General features: G+C 43.1%; 1 protein-coding gene across 8 annotated transcripts in view; it reads left to right on the forward strand.

Moving 5' to 3' along the window:
* The window catches only part of TANC2 (tetratricopeptide repeat, ankyrin repeat and coiled-coil containing 2), a 413,565-nt gene that overhangs the window by 373,296 nt on the left and 22,237 nt on the right, over positions 1–18,032 (forward strand). For all 8 annotated transcript variants that reach the window (XM_056126689.1, XM_056126692.1, XM_056126693.1 and 5 more), the window contains 4 exons: positions 6,528–6,650; positions 7,559–7,795; positions 13,445–13,630; positions 14,677–14,770. In XM_056126689.1, coding sequence (XP_055982664.1) covers positions 6,528–6,650; positions 7,559–7,795; positions 13,445–13,630; positions 14,677–14,770 — 640 coding nt within the window. The remainder of the gene's footprint in view (positions 1–6,527; positions 6,651–7,558; positions 7,796–13,444; positions 13,631–14,676; positions 14,771–18,032) is intronic.

Here is an 18,032-nt window from a genome sequence, read left to right on the forward strand (position 1 = left end):
TTCCAGTTGTTCGCCCAAAAGTTTCAAGGCTTTTACAATTTGTACAGTACTACTTTCCACCTTCTCCAGCTTGGCTCGGAGGACCAAGAATGGAGCATACAGCTGATGTGTCTGAGTTATGTTTACATGGTTCATTTGTTTATTCAACACTTATTGGAGCATTCTAAGTTCCAGGGATACAAAAACAAAAACTACATTATCCCCCATCTCAAGGAATTTCTGGTCCAAATAAGGGCTGTGGGGTAAAGCATAAAAGTCAGGAAAACATTTGTTCTCCCTCTTTTCTGTAGCCCAAAGGTTGCTGTTGCCGTGTAGCACAAATCTCCATAGTCTCCTCAGAGCTTTTTCTGCCTTGGGATTAAGGAATATGGGTATCCATTATGGGTCAGACTCCCGCGCCCCCCTCCCCAACTCCTACGGAAACCATTAAAGATAAAGCAGCTCTCTTTAGAGAAAAAGATGGCCTTAGGAACAACAGCCAGCACCTAGAATATTCTTCCTTACGTGAGAGCATACGGCCAGAGAAGCCTGTTCATCTGTTGGTCAGAAACGAATCCCACAGGGACAAGGCTTCCGTCTGAGTTGAAAGTGACTTATCTGTCAAATCACTGTACAGATGACTTTCCCTGGTGATCTTCTTGGGGGAGTACAGTAGGACTAAAGGAAAGGGGAAGTGTCTTGTACCTATTTCAAGGGACTGAAAAGCACCTGCCACTTCTGCGGCTTCCTGGATCATTTTCCTTCAGCTTGGTGGGAAAGTATCTTAAGCGTTAAGCTTCAACTCCATTAAACATGCGAGCTGTTGGCCCACTATCTGCCTAGGATCCTAGGAAAATAAGTTGATACCTGTCTTTCCTACACCGTTAGATAAACACCAGACTACCAGATAAATGGCATGAAGTTTTGTTTAACCATGGTGACTTTATCCAGTCCATGGAGATCTTTAGACCCTACAATCCCATTCTTGACACAGTTTTATCTAGGTTGTACAGACACCAAGGTTGCCTGAGATAAGCCTGGCTCCATGTGTGATTTGAGCCATAAATAGTGGGGCGTAGCGCCTACGGTGATGACATGGCTGCAGACTGAGGAATGTGAGCTGGGCTGGGTTTCCTAAGGCTGCGCTCTCCAGAGCCTTTCCATGCTGGGCAAGAATCCTTTGTCTCCACTAGTTGAGGGTCAGGAAAAGGCAGAGACAGACTGCTTAACCAGTTCCACTGAGAATCTACAGTCCAATCACGTGTCTTTCCCATTAACTTAAAATTCCCCTTATCTTTATTCATGAAAAATGCATATGATAAGATGTATCACTCTAAAAATATTAGAAAGTTAGGGTTTGTAATTATGTGTCTGGCAACTGTGGAGCTCTTTAACAGCGTTCTTGGGAAATACTTTATATAGCATGAAACTAGCCCAGGTTAAGAGTTTGGCAGTGTATTTACAGTTAGCTAATGTTCCTCACTATTAGAATATTTTCATCACCTTAAAAATAAGTCTTATGCCCTTTAGAAGTCACTTCCCATGCTTCCCCCATCCCTTTTCACTGCTCATTTATCCTTGAACTCTATAGACTTGATGAATTCTTGTCACTTCATATGTCAGGCATTATCTTCTATATCTCTCATCCTTTACTTAGCAGAATGTTTTCAGGGTTCATTCATGTTCTAGCATGTATTAGGTAAGTGATTCTTTTTTTTTTTTTTTTTTTGCTATATCTGTTACTGTGTTTGGCATATCGAATACTCTCGGTAGCTTGCCGGGCTCTCCAAGAGGGGCGGAAGAATCGAACTCGGGTCGGCCATGTTGGCTGCGTGTAAGGCGAACGCCCTACCGCTGTGCTATCGTAAAATGCTATATCATTTTGTATTTTGCCAATATATACTTTTTGTGTATGTATTGGATATATTTTGTGTATATATTTAGAACAAAAAATGTTCTAAGTGTTAAGTGGGCTGGAGCGATAGCACAGCTGGTAGGATATTTGCCTTGCACACGGCCAACCCGGGTTTGATTCCTCCCTGTCCCTCTCAGAGAGCCTGGCAAGCTACTGAGAGTATCCTGCCCGCATGACAGAGCCTGGCAAGCTCCCTGTGGCGTATTCGATATGCCAAACACAGTAACAACACGTCTCACAGTAGAGACATCACTGGTACCCGCTCGAGCACTTCGATGAACAGGACAGTGCTACAGTGCTATACTTTTTGTATATATATATACACAAAATATATGTCCACAAAATATTCCATTTTGTGGATATATTTACTACCTTTTGTCACTCACCATTAGTATCATTGGAACTTTGAGTGTTTTCACTTTATTGCTGTTGTGAGTAGTAGTGTTATACACATTAACTGGTTTCCTCTTTTTTAATTTTTATAAAATAAAAATTGGCCACTTTAACGTGAACAGCTTGGCATTTTGTTCATTCCCAATGTTAGTGTTCAGGAACATTTCATAGGGGGCATATTTCAGTTCTTAAGTAGCTGCACCATTTTAAAATTCTACAGGAAGTAGGGGCCACAGAGATTGTGTAGATGTGAAGGTTCTAGCCTTGCATTCACCAACTGGGTCTGAATTGCTGGACCCACCCATAGCCTCCAGGGTATCGCCAGGGGACACTTCTGAGCACAGCCAGGTAGAGCCCCAAGCAAACAAGGAGATAACAAAATCAAATCATGCCAGTAGTGCATGAGGGTTCCATATTTTTCTAAACTCTTTTACAAGTAAATGTTCAGACATCAGTCTTATTTTACCCATTTTAGTAGGTGTGAGCAGTACCTCATTGTGGTTTCAGTTTGCATTTCCTTGATTAACAGTAATGTTGAGCACTTATAATTCTTTCAAGTCCTCTAATTGCTATTAGGTTTTATTTTTAATCCAGGAGAAAGCAGGATATTTGTCAATCGTGGCCAGAGATATTTCAGTTGAATTAGTAATGCAGAATTTGCCATTAGGTTTAGCCACTTTCAGTGGGTTGCCCTGAGCTTGACTCTGCACAGAACAGCCTCCCCAACACCACTGGGGATAGCTCCAGTCAGCAGTCACTCTGGTGGCCTCCAGCAACATGAGCAAAGTCTAAAAAACCGTAATGTTCCTTTGATTATCCAATCCTATAACATTTTCTTAACAGAACAGTCATCCAGAGAGTAGAAGAAATATCGTTTGACATCAGACATCCATCAGAAAGCAGAGGTTAGGGGTCCGCAAGAGCACAACAGGCTGAGCACATGCTGTAGGAAGCCTGGGTTCGATTCCTGGCATGACTACCCCCAGGCACAATGCTGGGAGTGACCACGGAATAAAAATTGTTTTGGGTGTGATGCCAAAACAGTTAAGTACAAACTGTCATGTAGTGTTCTCTAAATTTGGGGTAGCGACTGACCTTGCTGAGGGGCTATTTCTGGCTCTGTACTCAGGTGTGACCCCTGACATTGACCCCTGAGGACTGTAAGTGGTGGGATTCAAACCAGATTTGGAGGAATATGAAGCAAAAGAAGAAAAAAAGCCTTAACCCCTATACTGTCTCTCAGGCCCTATGTTTATTTGTTTTGTTCTGTTTTAAAATGTTTTTTGGTGGTCGGGAAAATTTTCTCAAAAGGCTGGAACATACCTGGCATGTGCAAAGCCCCAGGTTCAGTCCCTAGCAATGAACTGTCAGGCCACACTGTTAGGCTGGTATCACTGGGAATAGCCCTGGGGTCCACTGGACTTGCAAAAAAATAATTAGTTTTTTATTTTGCCTGCTCTTTTTTTAAATTTTGTGTAGTTCTGGAGATTAAACTCAAGGCCCCATACATGCAAATTGTGTTCTGTACCTCTGAGCTGTACCCCATCTCCTCAGCCTCTTTAATTTTGTGAAACAAAAATCCACCAAATACAGTAGAAGCCCACTTTGTATTTCTCTTGCCTCATTTTTCTCCCTTCTCAGATATAATTTCTGTTCTAAAGCTATTGTATGTTCTTTTTACCTCTGTCTTCCACCTTTCCAACATAAACGTATGTTCACTTGAAATAGAATGAACCAAAAATAAGTATATAGACATGGAATATATTCATGTAGCACTGTTTGAAAAATTAATAGAGGAATATCTAAGGATTCCTTTATATTTTATGTGTTTATATTAAGTTATAATATTTGGACCTAATATAAATTTGAATTTACACCAAATCTTTATTTTTTGAATGATCCAAAATATGAAGATTATGCAAATTTGATATAATTGTTTATTACTTTTAGTGATATTACACTTTTAAGCCCTTTTAGAAATACTTACTAAAATGGTTCAGTATTGACTCATAAGGTGTCTGGAATTTAATTCTTCATAGAAAAGGGGGAATCTGAGCAGGATTGGAGTTGCTCATTCTGAGAAGAAATGTTGGGTACCTGGGAAGTTTATTAGACTCTTACCTTGACATTTTTGTGTAGGTTTGAAGTGCTTCAGAATAAATATATTTAATAAAAGTTTTTCAAAATGTTTAATAAAATTATTCTTATACACTGTCTATACATGTGCAGAGAAAATGTTTCAAATGATAACATCAATGAGTAGCAGTTTGCTTTTAGGATTGAGGTGTACAAATATATTCACTTTTAATACCATACCACCTTTTTTAAATTTGTGTTGTTCTCATAACTCCAGAACACATAACTGTAAATACCATTTTAAAAATATAAAATAAATAAATACATAAATAAAAATATAAAATAAATGGTGAACTTTAGGGGTCTTTGAACCTTCTGACCCCTTCCCTGAGATCAGGGTGAGGGAAAGAGTCTGCCCTAAACACGGCCAAGCACTAGGATGCTTCAACCTTGACTCTTGAATGTTTCATCTTTCCTTGCATTAAAATCCACCCTGGGTTGGCAGGAGGGAGAGAAGGCCAGGGAAGCCTTTGCAGAAGGGGGGCAGCTTCCCCACAGGTTCACTTTGCCTGCCCTTCAGGGGCAGAATTCCCTCCACTGGACTTTTACTCCTTCCTCACTTTAGAAAGCTTTTTCCTGCTGTGTAAACACCATGTCATGAGGTTTTGTAAGGAGAACCTGTAAACTCATAAATAAAGTATAATTTGTAGATGCTCCTTTGCTGCTCTACTAAATAAACATACCTTGCTAACTGGGACATAAATAGATATTCTAAGAAAGGGCAGCCTGCAGTTCATGGAAATGAGGAAACTGAAGGGCCTCAAATTCTGGGAGGTTTTTTTGTTTGTTTGTTTGTTTTGTTTTGTTTTGTTTTTTTTAATACGGTCTAAGATCCATTTGGTAGTTCCCAGTTTCTGCCCTCTAGATTTCCTGCTTTGACTCACTTGACTGCAGTCTTGGAGAAAAGGAAGGTGCTTGCCAGAAAGTAGCCACCAAGTCCTCTTCCAGGCCCTTTCTTTCCCACAGTCCCACAGCAGAGCTGTCAGGATAACCTCACACTGTGGCTGGTCCTTGCGGTGGAAGCATGCAGTTTTGTGCTTTCCAAACAAGCCTCTTAAGCCATTTTTTGCCACCTTCTGAGCTTCTCACTATCAGAAAAAATTAAAAACAGATTATTCTGGATTGGGGAGATGGCTCCGAGGACTGGGGCTTGTATCAGTTGTACCTGCTTCTATCAGTTTCAATCCCCTGACCTCATGGTTTCCCAAGCACTGCCGGGTATGGCCTCCAAACACATCAAAACAAATTATTCAAACGTGCGTTAGGAGAAGCTCAGGTCAAAGAGACAGGAAGATTTGTACAAGTAAGGAGACTATTTCAGTTGTACTAGAAGTTGTTCGTGGCATTCAAACCTGTGTTACCCACCTAAGGATGAGCAGACATGATCATCTTAGGGCTTATTAGAGTGAGGAATACTTGAGCAAACTGCAGAATCTTTTAGAGCACAGTGAAGGTTTATTTCTCAATTCCATTTTAGTCCTGTGCAGATCACTGATAAAGCTCCAACCAAGTAGTGGTTCTGAAAACACCAAGGCCTCAGCATTCTCCACTGAGCCTTCTGCATCCTCTAAACGAGAGGAACATCAGAAAGTGTAGAGGAAACTTTAGAAACATTAGAAAGTGAATTTAAGAAATATATTCTCAGGAAAAAAAAATCTCATAGAAAAGGTATGGAGGCCGGGAGGATGGGGAGCAAGGGTAGGGGGACTGTAAGTAAGGAGAAGAAAACAGATATTAAATTGATTTGTTGCCAGAGACTGTTAAGACCATTTAGGCTAGCTTGTTCCTGCAAGATTTGCCCCATCAGTGGATTGCCTGTGGGATTGAGGTTCCACTCCTGTTGATTAGTACTACCAACCTCGAAGCCACTATTCTAATGATGGTTTCTAGCAAGGTTAATAAAACTGTCTCTACACGGGGGGGAGGAGAGTGGGGGTGGCGTATAGCTCAGGTAGTAGAGCACATTCCTAGCACATGCAAGGCCCAGAGTTTGATCCCCAACTTTCCCAATAACTGTGTACCCGGCCTCCCTAAGCACCACCAAAAGTGGCCTCTATAAGAAAAATAAAATGAAAAACTTAAGTTCTTTGTGTTTCTCTTACAGGGTTTGAGTAAAAAAGTTGGCGTGTCATCTTCCATTCTCCAAGGTCTCTGGATCTCCTATAGCACAGAAGGTCTTTCCATGGCATTAGCATCTTTACGAAATCTTTACACTCCAAACATAAAGGTGCATATAAATTATGGATAGATTAAAGAGCTAGCAGTGAATAAAGTACAATTATAAGGATATTTAAGGAGGCTGAAGAGATCATACAGCAAGTACGATGTTTGTTCGCCTACACATGGCTGACCCAGGTTGGATCCCAACATCCCATATGGTCCCTCAAGCCCACCAGCATGATTCCGAATCTCAGAAACAGGAATAACCTGTGAGCACCATCATGTGTGGCACCAAAAAAGCATATTTAAGTGACTGATTATAATCTTTGACCTGTCTTGCAATTACTGATCTTTCATTGATAATTTAGCAGAGGCCCTCCCGTTTATCATCGATTTGCTCGAGCGGGCCCAGTAACATCTCCATTGGAGACTTTGTTGTTACTGTGTCTGGCATATCGAATACTCTCGGTAGCTTGCCGGGCTCTCCGAGAGGGGCGGAGGAATCGAACTCGGGTCGGCCATGTTGGCTGTGTGCAAGGCAGACGCCCTACCCGCTGTGCTATCGCTCCAGCAATTTTAAAAAATTTTATTCAGTGGGCTAAAGATCAGTCTTACTGGTTTCCTATAGACTTTTATAAACTGATTCAGGATCTGGTCCTGCTAGTGCCAGGTTGTAATTTGGTGTCAGCTTGCCCTTGTGTTGGTAGAAACTTTCCTGACCATGGTCACTCGGTAGAGACACCTTCCACACTGCACTCCGGTCACCTTTGCTCAGGTTCCTGTGCAGCTCTTGTTAAGGAGACACTTCACGTCCCTTTTTGTAGAGAACTATTAAAAATGAATTAATGATGATAAATTAGGCAGCTATTAATGCTACTAAGCCCTATTGTGGAATCCAAGATGATGTAATAATAGGGAACTAGGATAGGAGAAGTTGTTGGATATTTGTATAATTGTGGTTTTTATTATTTCTAGGTCAGCCGACTGCTGATTTTGGGAGGTGCCAATATTAATTACAGGACCGAGGTTTTAAATAATGCTCCAATTCTATGTGTCCAGTCGCATCTTGGTTATACAGAAATGGTGGCCCTGCTGTTGGAGTTTGGGGCCAACGTGGATGCGTCTTCAGAGAGCGGCCTGACTCCTCTGGGCTATGCTGCAGCTGCAGGCTTCCTGAGCATTGTGGTGCTGCTGTGCAAGAAGCGGGCCAAGGTACTGACCGCCCACCCCACCGTACCCCTTTTCCCTCTTTATCTCCTGTGCCCCGCCAACCTGCCTGCCAGAGGAGGTCCTGCCATGGGAGGGGGCAGGGCAGAGTGTTTGACTTGCCCGGTCCGTGCTGTGTCCATCCGACAGTTCTGAAACCTCTGAGGGCCACTGAGAAGCCACATTCATCAGCAGCTTCAAACAGCCGCTATGTGACAAGCGGGAATTTCTGAGTGAGAAGGGGAAGTGGAGCAGCAGGGAGACTGAGCGGGCAGCCCAAGTGGAAGGCGGCCTGTGGGCTCAACCACACTGCAGAGAAGACAGCTCACCTGGGAGACAGAGGGAGGCCAGCCACTCCCTGTTCTACCAGCTTAGTCAGGGCCCATCGCTCTGTTCATCCTAAGACACACCTGAGGCACTTGGTACATTTTAGTTCTGGGAGGATGTGTTAGCTTTCTAGGCTCTCAAACACCTCTGATACTAAAGGGAATATTGGTGAAAAGGAAAATGCTGCCCCAAAAAGGTAGGGGTCTGGGGGAAAGTAGGGTCTTGTGGTATTTTGTTTCAATTCTTTTTTTTAAGAGAGAGAGAGAATTAAGGCAGGTCAGGGAGCTGGTTTCAAAGGGCTGGATTGCAGGCTTTGCATGCAGTGACCCTGAGTGTGATCCCCAGCATCACATGGCCCCCTGAACACCAGTTGGTGTAACCCAAAAAAATAATAAACCAAAAGTGAAAATAACTTAAGGACTTGGCTGGCTGTGTGGTGAAATACAATGATAGGTAGGACCTGATTCTGGGGTAGTCAGCATTCAGACTGGGAAGAAAATACGCACCAAGGTACTTTCGTGATACCTCAGAGCCTTCACTGTTTGCTCTCACTCAGTGATGATCCACCTCTCATGACCTTCAGTGAATGAACTTCAGAAGCAGTGATTAGGCTCATCACTGTTGCTGTCACTTCCTCTTCTCTCACTGGGTCCTTCTAGATCCTGCACTTCAGATCTTGCACTGATGAGGCCTTGCTCTCATCATGGTGTCCCTCTCTCTTCCTCTCCCCCAAAGCAGATATGTCAGTCATTTGTGCTCTTCTCAAGACCCCATCATGCCTCTTTGCCACCCTCCATTAAACTATAATCAAGTTCTCATGAGTGTGCCTGTGTCTCATAAACATCCATCCTTGCCTACACTCACCTTTACCCCTGCTCAGAGAAAGCAGTTTCCAAAGCAATGCCTTCCACCTGTCTTTTGATTCCAAGTGTGTTGCTTATTCTTTTGTGTTTCTGAAATCAACATATTTTTCTAGACTCATGTTACCTTTGGTTTCAGCCTCTTCAAACCCTTGAAGTACCTTCTTTAACCACCAAAAGAAGCTTCCGTCTCTTCAGCGTCCCAGCTCTTCCCTATGTGTTCACCTAGCCTTCCAAAAAGTCATCTTGGCTTTCTTACTCCTCCTTAATGCCTTCAGTCTGGCTCTCCTAAGAGAGTGATCACAACCAGACACTTCAGAATCAAGCACAACTGAGTCAGATTCTGCCTTCAGTTCCTGTGAGGCCATAGACAGACTAATTAGTTCCCCATGTCTCACTTTTTTAATGTACAAAGGACTAACAAGATCAGTACGAGAAAAGTGATGAGGCCATCTCAAAAAATGAAATGATGTCTCTGAATCTCACACAGTGCCTAAAACCAATACCCTTTGAGATAAGGGAAGAAAGAATTCAAAGAACGAAGTGTGCGCTTCTATCAGAAGACCTGGGTTTGATCTTCAACACCACATGTTCCCCCCACCTACCCTCCCAGCACTGCCAGGAGCAACCCCTGATTACAGAGCCAGGAGGAGTCCCCAAGCTGCTGGAGGTGTGAGCTCCCCTTTTTTCTGTTTTTGATTTTGGCCATATCCAGCAGTGCTCAGGCTTACTCCTGGCTCTGTGCTCAGGGATCACTCCTGGAGGGACTTGGGGAACCATATGAGGTGGCGGCAATTGAACACAGTTTGGCCACTGAAAGGTAAGCACGCCTACCTGATGTACTATCTCTCCAACCCACCATTTTCTTCTTTAAAAATCATTTAAGGGCCGGAGCGATAGTACAGTGGGTTGACCTTGCATGCAGCTGACCCAAGTTCAATCCCCAGCATCCCATATGGTCGCCCAAGCACTGCCAAAAGTAATTCCTGAGTGCAGAGCCAGGAGTAACCCCTGAGCATCGCTAGGTGTGACCCAAAAATCTAAATAAATAAATAAAACTAAAATCATTTAAAAGGACTGCCTTCCCATACACAGTAAGTTGGAAGTACACAGGAGTCTGCAAAGCAAAATATAAGGGAAAAGACAAGTATTCAGTGATTTCACCAATCTGTTCAAAATGAAGATATAAAATAGAATAGACAAAACTAAATGCAAAGACAAACCATTCAACATTGTTGATAGAACTAAGGTGAGCTGAGAAGCTGAGTGGAGCTTGGGAGGTGTAGGATTTGTTTTTAAGAAAATGCAAAAAACAAAAATAGCACACCCAGTTTCAATTCCTAACACCCCATATGGGTCACCCCTGAACCCCACCAGGAGTGATCCCTGGGTGCAGAGGCAGGAATAAGCCTTGACCATTGGCCATTGTGGCCTCAAAACCAAACACACACACATACACGCACAGACACACACACAATTTAAAAAAAAAAAAAAGAAGAAGCCATACCCCCTTTTGGTGTTCAGCCAGTTTGAGAACTGCTCTGAAAAGCCATTCACAGCTGCCAGCCTACAAGTACAGTAGCTTTCTCGTTTCGCACCTCTGCAAACCTCCCCATGTGGTGGCATTGGCTACAGCTTCCACAAACTTGCCCTGCTGCCCTCAGGTTCCTCTGCCCTGCCCTTGCTTCATCACTCTCCTTGCTTGGGTTTCATCCTCTGGTCTCTAGCCTCTCCCTCTCAGCATAGCTATGGCATCAAAATACTGATGAACAACAACAAAAAAGAATACTGATGAACAGAGCCAGAGTGATTGTCAGTAGGGTAGGCAGTTGCCTTCCATGCAGCTAACCCGGATTTGATCCCCAGCACCTGATATGGTCCCTGAGCATAGCCAGGAGTCATCCTTAAGTACAGAGCTAGAAGTAAACCCTGAGCATCACCAGGTGTGACCCAAAAAACCAAAATAAAACAAATACTAATGAATGCTACCAGCCAGTTATTTTCTAGAATGTTTTTCATTTTTAGTTTGATGTTTTTAGTACTCTAGCTTGCCTTGTGGGCTGGAGCTATAGCACAGCGGTAGGGCGTTTGCCTTACAAGTGGCCAACATGGCCGACCCAAGTTCGATTCCTCCACCCCTCTCAGAGCCCGGCAAGCTACCCAGAGTATCTCGCCCACACAGCAGAGCCTGGCAAGCTACCCGTGATATATTCGATATGCCAAACACAGTAACAAGTCTCATGATGGAGACGTTACTGGGCCCGCTCGAGCAAATCGATGAACAATGGGAGGACCATGACTGTGACCGTGAGCTAGCCTTATACTCGTGGAGTATCTTCTAGGGGAGTGCTTTGAGACTAAGTGGACATTTTGTTTCTTGTACTTTGGCCTACAGATTTTAGGATCTATTAATGATTTGTCCTGCAATAATTATTTCTTGGTATTTGTCTAACGGTAATTTTCCCTTCATTTCTCAAATAATTGTTAATTGGTTCTCCTGTGAAGACCACGGGGTATAGCCCAAAAACATAAATACATGTCTTGTGATTTAGCTTTGAGTCTCTCAACTTTGTACTTTAAACTTTTTCTTCACGTGTCCTAACAAAAGGTAGAATTAATCATTTATCCCAGCCAGTTGACATAGACCTTTCCTGAATTTCTTTGGACTTCTCTAACAAAATGCCATAAACTAACAAAGTGACTTATAAACTGGTTAATTCACACGTTCCTGGAAGCTAAGACCAGATGAGTTGCTTGCATATGCAGTGTCTGCACAGAGCGCCCCTGCCCTGGCAGCACATCTCACTGTTGCCCTGATGTTGGGGACCAGACAGCCAGTGCTCTGAGGCCTCCTCAGGGGCAGCCCCTCCCAGTGTTGATCAGAGGCAGTTTCCAGCATGGTGCTTGTAGGGCCATGCAGTGCCAGAAAGTGCCATGCAGATCATGCACCCCATCCCCTCTCCCCAACCTAGGTACTTGCTTATAATGACACAGATCACATTCATGAAGGTGCAACTTCTTCCACATGCCCTGCCTCCTTAATATCTTCCCGGGGCTGGGGGGGCGGGGATTAGAATTCCACCATATGCCCTTGGGACACGCACAGACCTTCAAACCATTAATTTTTTTTTTCTTTATATCTGTTCCTAATTCTGGCTTGAATGAATTCTTCCTTCCTCTGGTACCTCCTGCACTCTGACTTTTCTTGGACTCTTACTATCCACTTCATTGGGTGTATCAGTTGCCTCTTTCCTACTTCCTTTGAAGTCTTTGAGCACAGAATCCATACATCTTGATTTTGTTCACCCTTTTATCCCAGGTGGTGAAGAGGGCCGGGAAATAGCTCAGTAGTAGAGCACATGTGGAACCCTGGAGTCCTGGCGAGTACAAGTGAAAATACAAAGTAACATTTTAAGGGGCTTTAAGCGCTTTCTTTGCATGTTACCAACTCCATCCCCAGCATCACCTATAGGGTCCCCAAGCCTGCCCAGATGTGGCCCAATAGAACTTCAATAGCGTAGGTTGGTACTTTGCACCTAGTCGTCATTGAGTAAGCATCTCTTCTATGTGTGGTTGAGTGGAACTGAAACAAGGAAAGAATTATTTCTTTTTCCTTTGTTATGGCGCCACCCCCAGTATATCCACCTCACTGCTCAGAGGTCATTCCTGTTGGTGATTGGGGGGACCATATGTTGTTCCAGAGATTGAACCAGAATTGGCCATATGTAAGGCAGGCATCTTTGTACTTTGTACTACCCTGTACTCTTTGGCCCACAAATTTAGGTTTTAAGTAACTCTCCTGCTGGACAGATGGCCTGCCACCTGCCAGAAAAGGATCCATATCTGTTGTCCATTGACACTCAGAGCTGGAGGACCTTGGGTGTATTGATCTGATGAGGCTTTTCATGCCGTCGAAAGCATCACTGCATTAGAACCTGCTCTAGCATTAAACTCCAAATACCTCTGGCCCTTTAGGCCCGATCTTTGAGGTTCTGTACTCTCATTCTAAAAGGGATGGATGGGCTTGGTGGTCAACTGAGCAACTTCTATTATGAGATATTTTGTTTCTCTGGAAGACAAAAAAAAGCTTCAAAATGTTTTTCTTCCTTTTCATGATTTCACAAGTTTCTTTGTTTTGTTTTGTGCCAGCAGAGCTATAAATCTTTCGAGTTTTGGTTTGGAAAGAACTATTTGAGAACAAAGTATAATAAAACTCAAATTTGGGTTTGGATTCCAAACAAAATTTAACCTTGAGAGAGGAGGTTCTTGGGGACATATCCCAGAGTTATAATTCAGTGATGGTCTAGCCTGGGGAGGAGAATATCCTGGACAGTTAGTTTCTCAGTCTGACTTAGAGAATGAGAAAGGATGACTCTTCGTCCAGATGTGTTCTGTGAATGAAGCAGCTGGATTGGGATTATAGCCTTCAGGTTCTGTCCTGATGGATTTCTATGTTCCCTCCCCTTAGGTGGATCACCTGGATAAGAACGGGCAGTGTGCACTGGTCCATGCTGCGCTCCGAGGTCATCTGGAGGTCGTTAAGTTTCTAATTCAGTGTGACTGGACCATGGCTGGCCAGCAGCAAGGTGTGTTCAAAAAGAGCCAGGCCATCCAGCAGGCCCTCATCGCTGCAGCCAGCATGGGCTATACTGAGGTAAGAGTGAGCAGGGAATAGTTTTTGGGTGTTTTAAGTTGAAGGACAGTAGAAACCAGGAGAAGAGGACAGCATTGTTCTAAAAATTTCCAGCCTGCTTAATGTGAATTAGACTTTAAGTCACTGCACTCAGGACTGGGAGTTTGAGCTCCATAAGGCAACTGCCAACTTTCCACTGCTACTTAACGGACAGTGACACAGAGACTCAGAGGGATCATTTATTTACCCGGGTCCACATGGATAGGCAATATGGAATAGGAAGGCACAATATTTAGGATCTCAGAGGATCAGAATTGAGTCCCAACTTTGCTACTCATATGGTCTGAACCTGGGACAGCTTATCAAATCTTAGATCCTTATTTACCCATCAATAAAGTTCGGCTAATAAATTCTGTTTAACAGGCTGGAGAGACAGTACAAGGGTAAATGTGCTTGTGTTGCATGCAACCAACCCTGATTTGATCCCCGGAACCACATATGGTCCCTGAGCATTGCAGTCTCTGAGCATAGAACTAGAAATAAACCCAGAGCAATGCTGGCCCAAACACACACACACACACACACACACACACACACACACACACACACACCAGATAAAATAATGGCAAGCTCTATGGAATTGATAATAAACTAGTAAATGTTTAATAGCTTTAGGAGGAGAGCAGTACTGTGGAGTAGAAGTGTATGTGTGTGTGTCTATTTCTGTATATCTGTAATTCTGTGACACTACAAAGCTTGCACCCAGGGATGTGGTACTGATTGGGCCCTGCGGTTCTGGGCACCACCCTGGCCAGCACAGCAGTGCTCAGAGACCTCCCGGGTACAGCAGGCAATAGTTGGAGGGGGCAGGGAGTGGAGGGCAGATAGTGCTGGGTTAAAATAAAGGTCCAGTATTATCATCCTCTGTTATCTCCCTGTCCCTGATCTTTTTGTATCCAAGAGATTTCTTGCCTCTTGGCAGAATGCAAGATCTTCCAAGCCTCCCACACTGGTATCAGTAGATAGTTTTCCTCCCAGAATTTCAGCTGACACAACTTTTCTTTCAGATTGTCTCCTACCTACTTGATCTTCCAGAAAAAGATGAAGAAGAAGTGGAACGAGCACAGATCAACAGCTTTGACAGTCTCTGGGGAGAGACAGGTACTGCTGAGCATTGCTCTGCTCTCGTTAGCGTGTTGTATTTGTGTGGAGGCACCATCGTTACCTCACAGGCTGACCTGTTGGTAGCCTCTGTCTTGGGGCTTTTGTGTTAGAGATCAAATCAGCCCAACTTAAAAGGCAAACCATTTCCTTCTCTCATTCCTCTTTCCCTTTTGATTCTTCACACCATTAGCATTGGAGTCTAATGGTACGGCAAATAAAACTTTCTCCCACTCCTTACCAAATATTTTTAAAAAACCAAAATTTCCCTTTTAGTGTGCCAAACAGAACCAAAATATAGCTGAGTTCTTTCTATTTTTTAATATGATCCTTGTTATAGTCAAGAATAAATGTTTCTCCCATCAAAACAGCTCTCACCTGCAATGTAAACCAGGAGATTAAATTTGTACCCACACCTCTGACTTAACCAAGTAGTCTCATTGCAGAGAGGTCTCTAACATGGTTAAACTGAAACATTATGAATAGATGTGTTATCTGGGTGCAAGATTAAGGTACCACACTCTAAGGCTCTGCCCCCTGCAGGCGCTCTTGGTTTTCCTGCAAAGAAGCTACTCAGCTGCTTGGTTCTTGCTACAGGAACAGAAGCCTCTTCCTTGTGGCCTTTGCATGAAATCATTGTTGACATTCCCCCAAGTATAAGCTGGAACATTCTGGAGAAACATAAGTGATCTCTTGTGTGTTTTCATGAAACCAGGGTAATGAAAACCATAGAGTCATCACAGACACGGTGTCATATTTGCCAGGAAAGTAAGCCAATATTAAGACGGCTAATTCAGGGAGACTATTTTATTAGATAAGAACAGTATGTGTTTTGATTAGGGTCAAAATATTATTAACAATAAGAGAACAGACTTGTATTCACTTAAAACTTATAAGGAATTGGATTGTGCTGCTTCTACCTATCACTAAATCTTACGTTGGTTTCATGGCTCCTTTATAATGGACCAAAGCTCAGGAATTTTCTTCTCAAACAATTCCTCCCTCTGTAAGAGCCAAAGGGAACAGATGCCAGGCAGCTGCAGCTTAAGAGCCCAGGAAAGATTAGAGGAAAGTATGCAGCTGGAAACAGCTGCTGTCTCTGGGCCCCTGCCCTAAGGGAAGCTAGCAGACAGACAGGGGAAGGGACCAGCTGGAAGGTCCTCACTCTTGTGCACAGGTGATCTAGAGCTGCAGAAGGCACCCCATGGCTTACCTCTCCAGTCTATAGTTCAGCCTCCTTGGAGAGACCTGCCACACCTCTCAGCAGACCCCTCTTGTTGGCCAACACCACAGGACAGGCAGGAAAGGAGGTAGCCTAGCAGTGATTATAGACAGAAATGATAAGCCCAACAGTTATCACAGTGAATGCCAAACACATTCTGCTGAAAAGACATCCTTTGAACTCTTGTAGAAAAGTGTGGGGAGAAGGCTTATGTTGATTGATAATGTTATAGTTATACTAATAAGAAATTATTATTATAATTAATATATTATAACTAATATCGTTATACTCAGCACTTTCAAAACAGTTTATGCTTTTAAGTATGCAATAAGTTTCGTTATATTAGTTTCATAGCTTGAGGTTATAAACTATCAAAATTTTGTCAAAATTAACTTCCTAGACTTGATCGCACATTTCTTCCTCTGTGGCTCTTCCCTCCAACCTTCATGGATTTCTCTCTAATGCATTGTTAGAGGAATGCTTTTATTTATCTAACATTACTCAACCCTGTTGTTCCTTGGAGCAGAGACAGTCTTTGACAAATTGCTCAGTCACTGTATAATCAGTAATTATTTTAGGGGGTTAGGTTTGTTTTGGGGACCACACCCAACTGTCCCTGATTTGTACTGTGGCTTACTCCAGGCTCTGTGCTCAGGGATTACTCCTCGAATTGCTTGGGGGACCAAGTGTGATATCAAGGATCAAATCATACTTTTCTGGATTCAAAGCAAGCACCTCACCCCCTATACTAGCTCTGCAGTATTAGTCAATGTATAGTATTCTAGAGAGTAATAATCAGCCTGTCTCCCCAGCCACCTCCCTCCCACAGGTCCTCCATGACATATCTGTACAGTACTCTGTCAGAGTTGAAAATAGAAAAAAAAAATCCCTTCACTGCATTCTCTCCACTGCATCAGCCTCCCATCTAGGCTGACCTTGGCTCTTTCCCCAACTCTGAGCCATGTCCTGTCTGCGTCTTCAGACTCCCTAGATATTACTAGGGGACCTTTTGTGTCAGATAATCTCATCAGAAGCTGACAAGGTCAGGAAAAAATTCCGTTACTGCTTTCTTAGGCAGGGCTTGGGATCCAAGCAGTGGGGTTTGCTTGAAGAAACATTTTGTTGTTTCACAGAACTGACTTCACCTTAATCTTTTTTCTTTCAAAAACCTTTAACAGCTTTTTATAGGACAGATAAAATCCAGCCAAAGAAGTTTTGCTCTTTTGGATTTTGAGACACACAGATCCCGTTTTATGTAGTGGTGGCGTTCTGAGATGAAATTGGCTGGCTGTGTTAATGACCATGTTCCGCTATCAGCTAAAGATTGTGGCCAAATTACATCATAACTTAAGCAACAGAAAAATTCAACAAAGAAAAGGCCAAATGGAATATTCCCTCGCATATAAATGTGTTTTCCACTGGTTGAAATAGGCCAGCCTAAAGAGTGTAGCTCAATTCAGAGTGGACTGTGTGAAGTTTACTTTCAAAATAGGTACTAGCTGAACTCTTAGCTATTCTCTGTGAACCCTTGGCCATTGATGGAAGGCTTGATTCTGAATACTATCTATGTTTTCTCAAGGATACTAAAAATTCTTAAGTGAGAAGGAATTTGAATTGCCCCATCCACACACAGTACATTAAACAGTAGTTTTATTCCAATCCTGTCACCTAGTGGCTGCTTTAAATTGGATTATAACATGGGAATTAGAAAGTTCCAGATCATTTGTATTATGTACCAGCAAGATGTTCCCCAACCCCTATTGGCTTTTTGGACCAATCTGGCAGTGCTCAGGGCTTACTCCTGTCTCTGCACTCAGGGATCACTCCTGCCGGGCTCAGGGGACCATATGGGACGCTGGAGATAGAACTGGGATCTGCCACATGCAAGGCAAGCACCCTACCCACGGTCCTATCACTCCAGACACTCAACAAGATGCTTCTTAATGTTTCCTTATATTTAACAGCCAAGTTATCCTTACCCCCTATCCTTCCTACCACCAATTTACCGAAATATTGTTGACATATAATATTGTATGAGTT

Source organism: Sorex fumeus, unplaced genomic scaffold (assembly GCF_029834395.1).
Source record: "Sorex fumeus unplaced genomic scaffold, SorFum_2.1 ptg000063l, whole genome shotgun sequence".
In the NCBI taxonomy this organism is placed as follows: Eukaryota; Metazoa; Chordata; class Mammalia; order Eulipotyphla; family Soricidae; genus Sorex; species Sorex fumeus.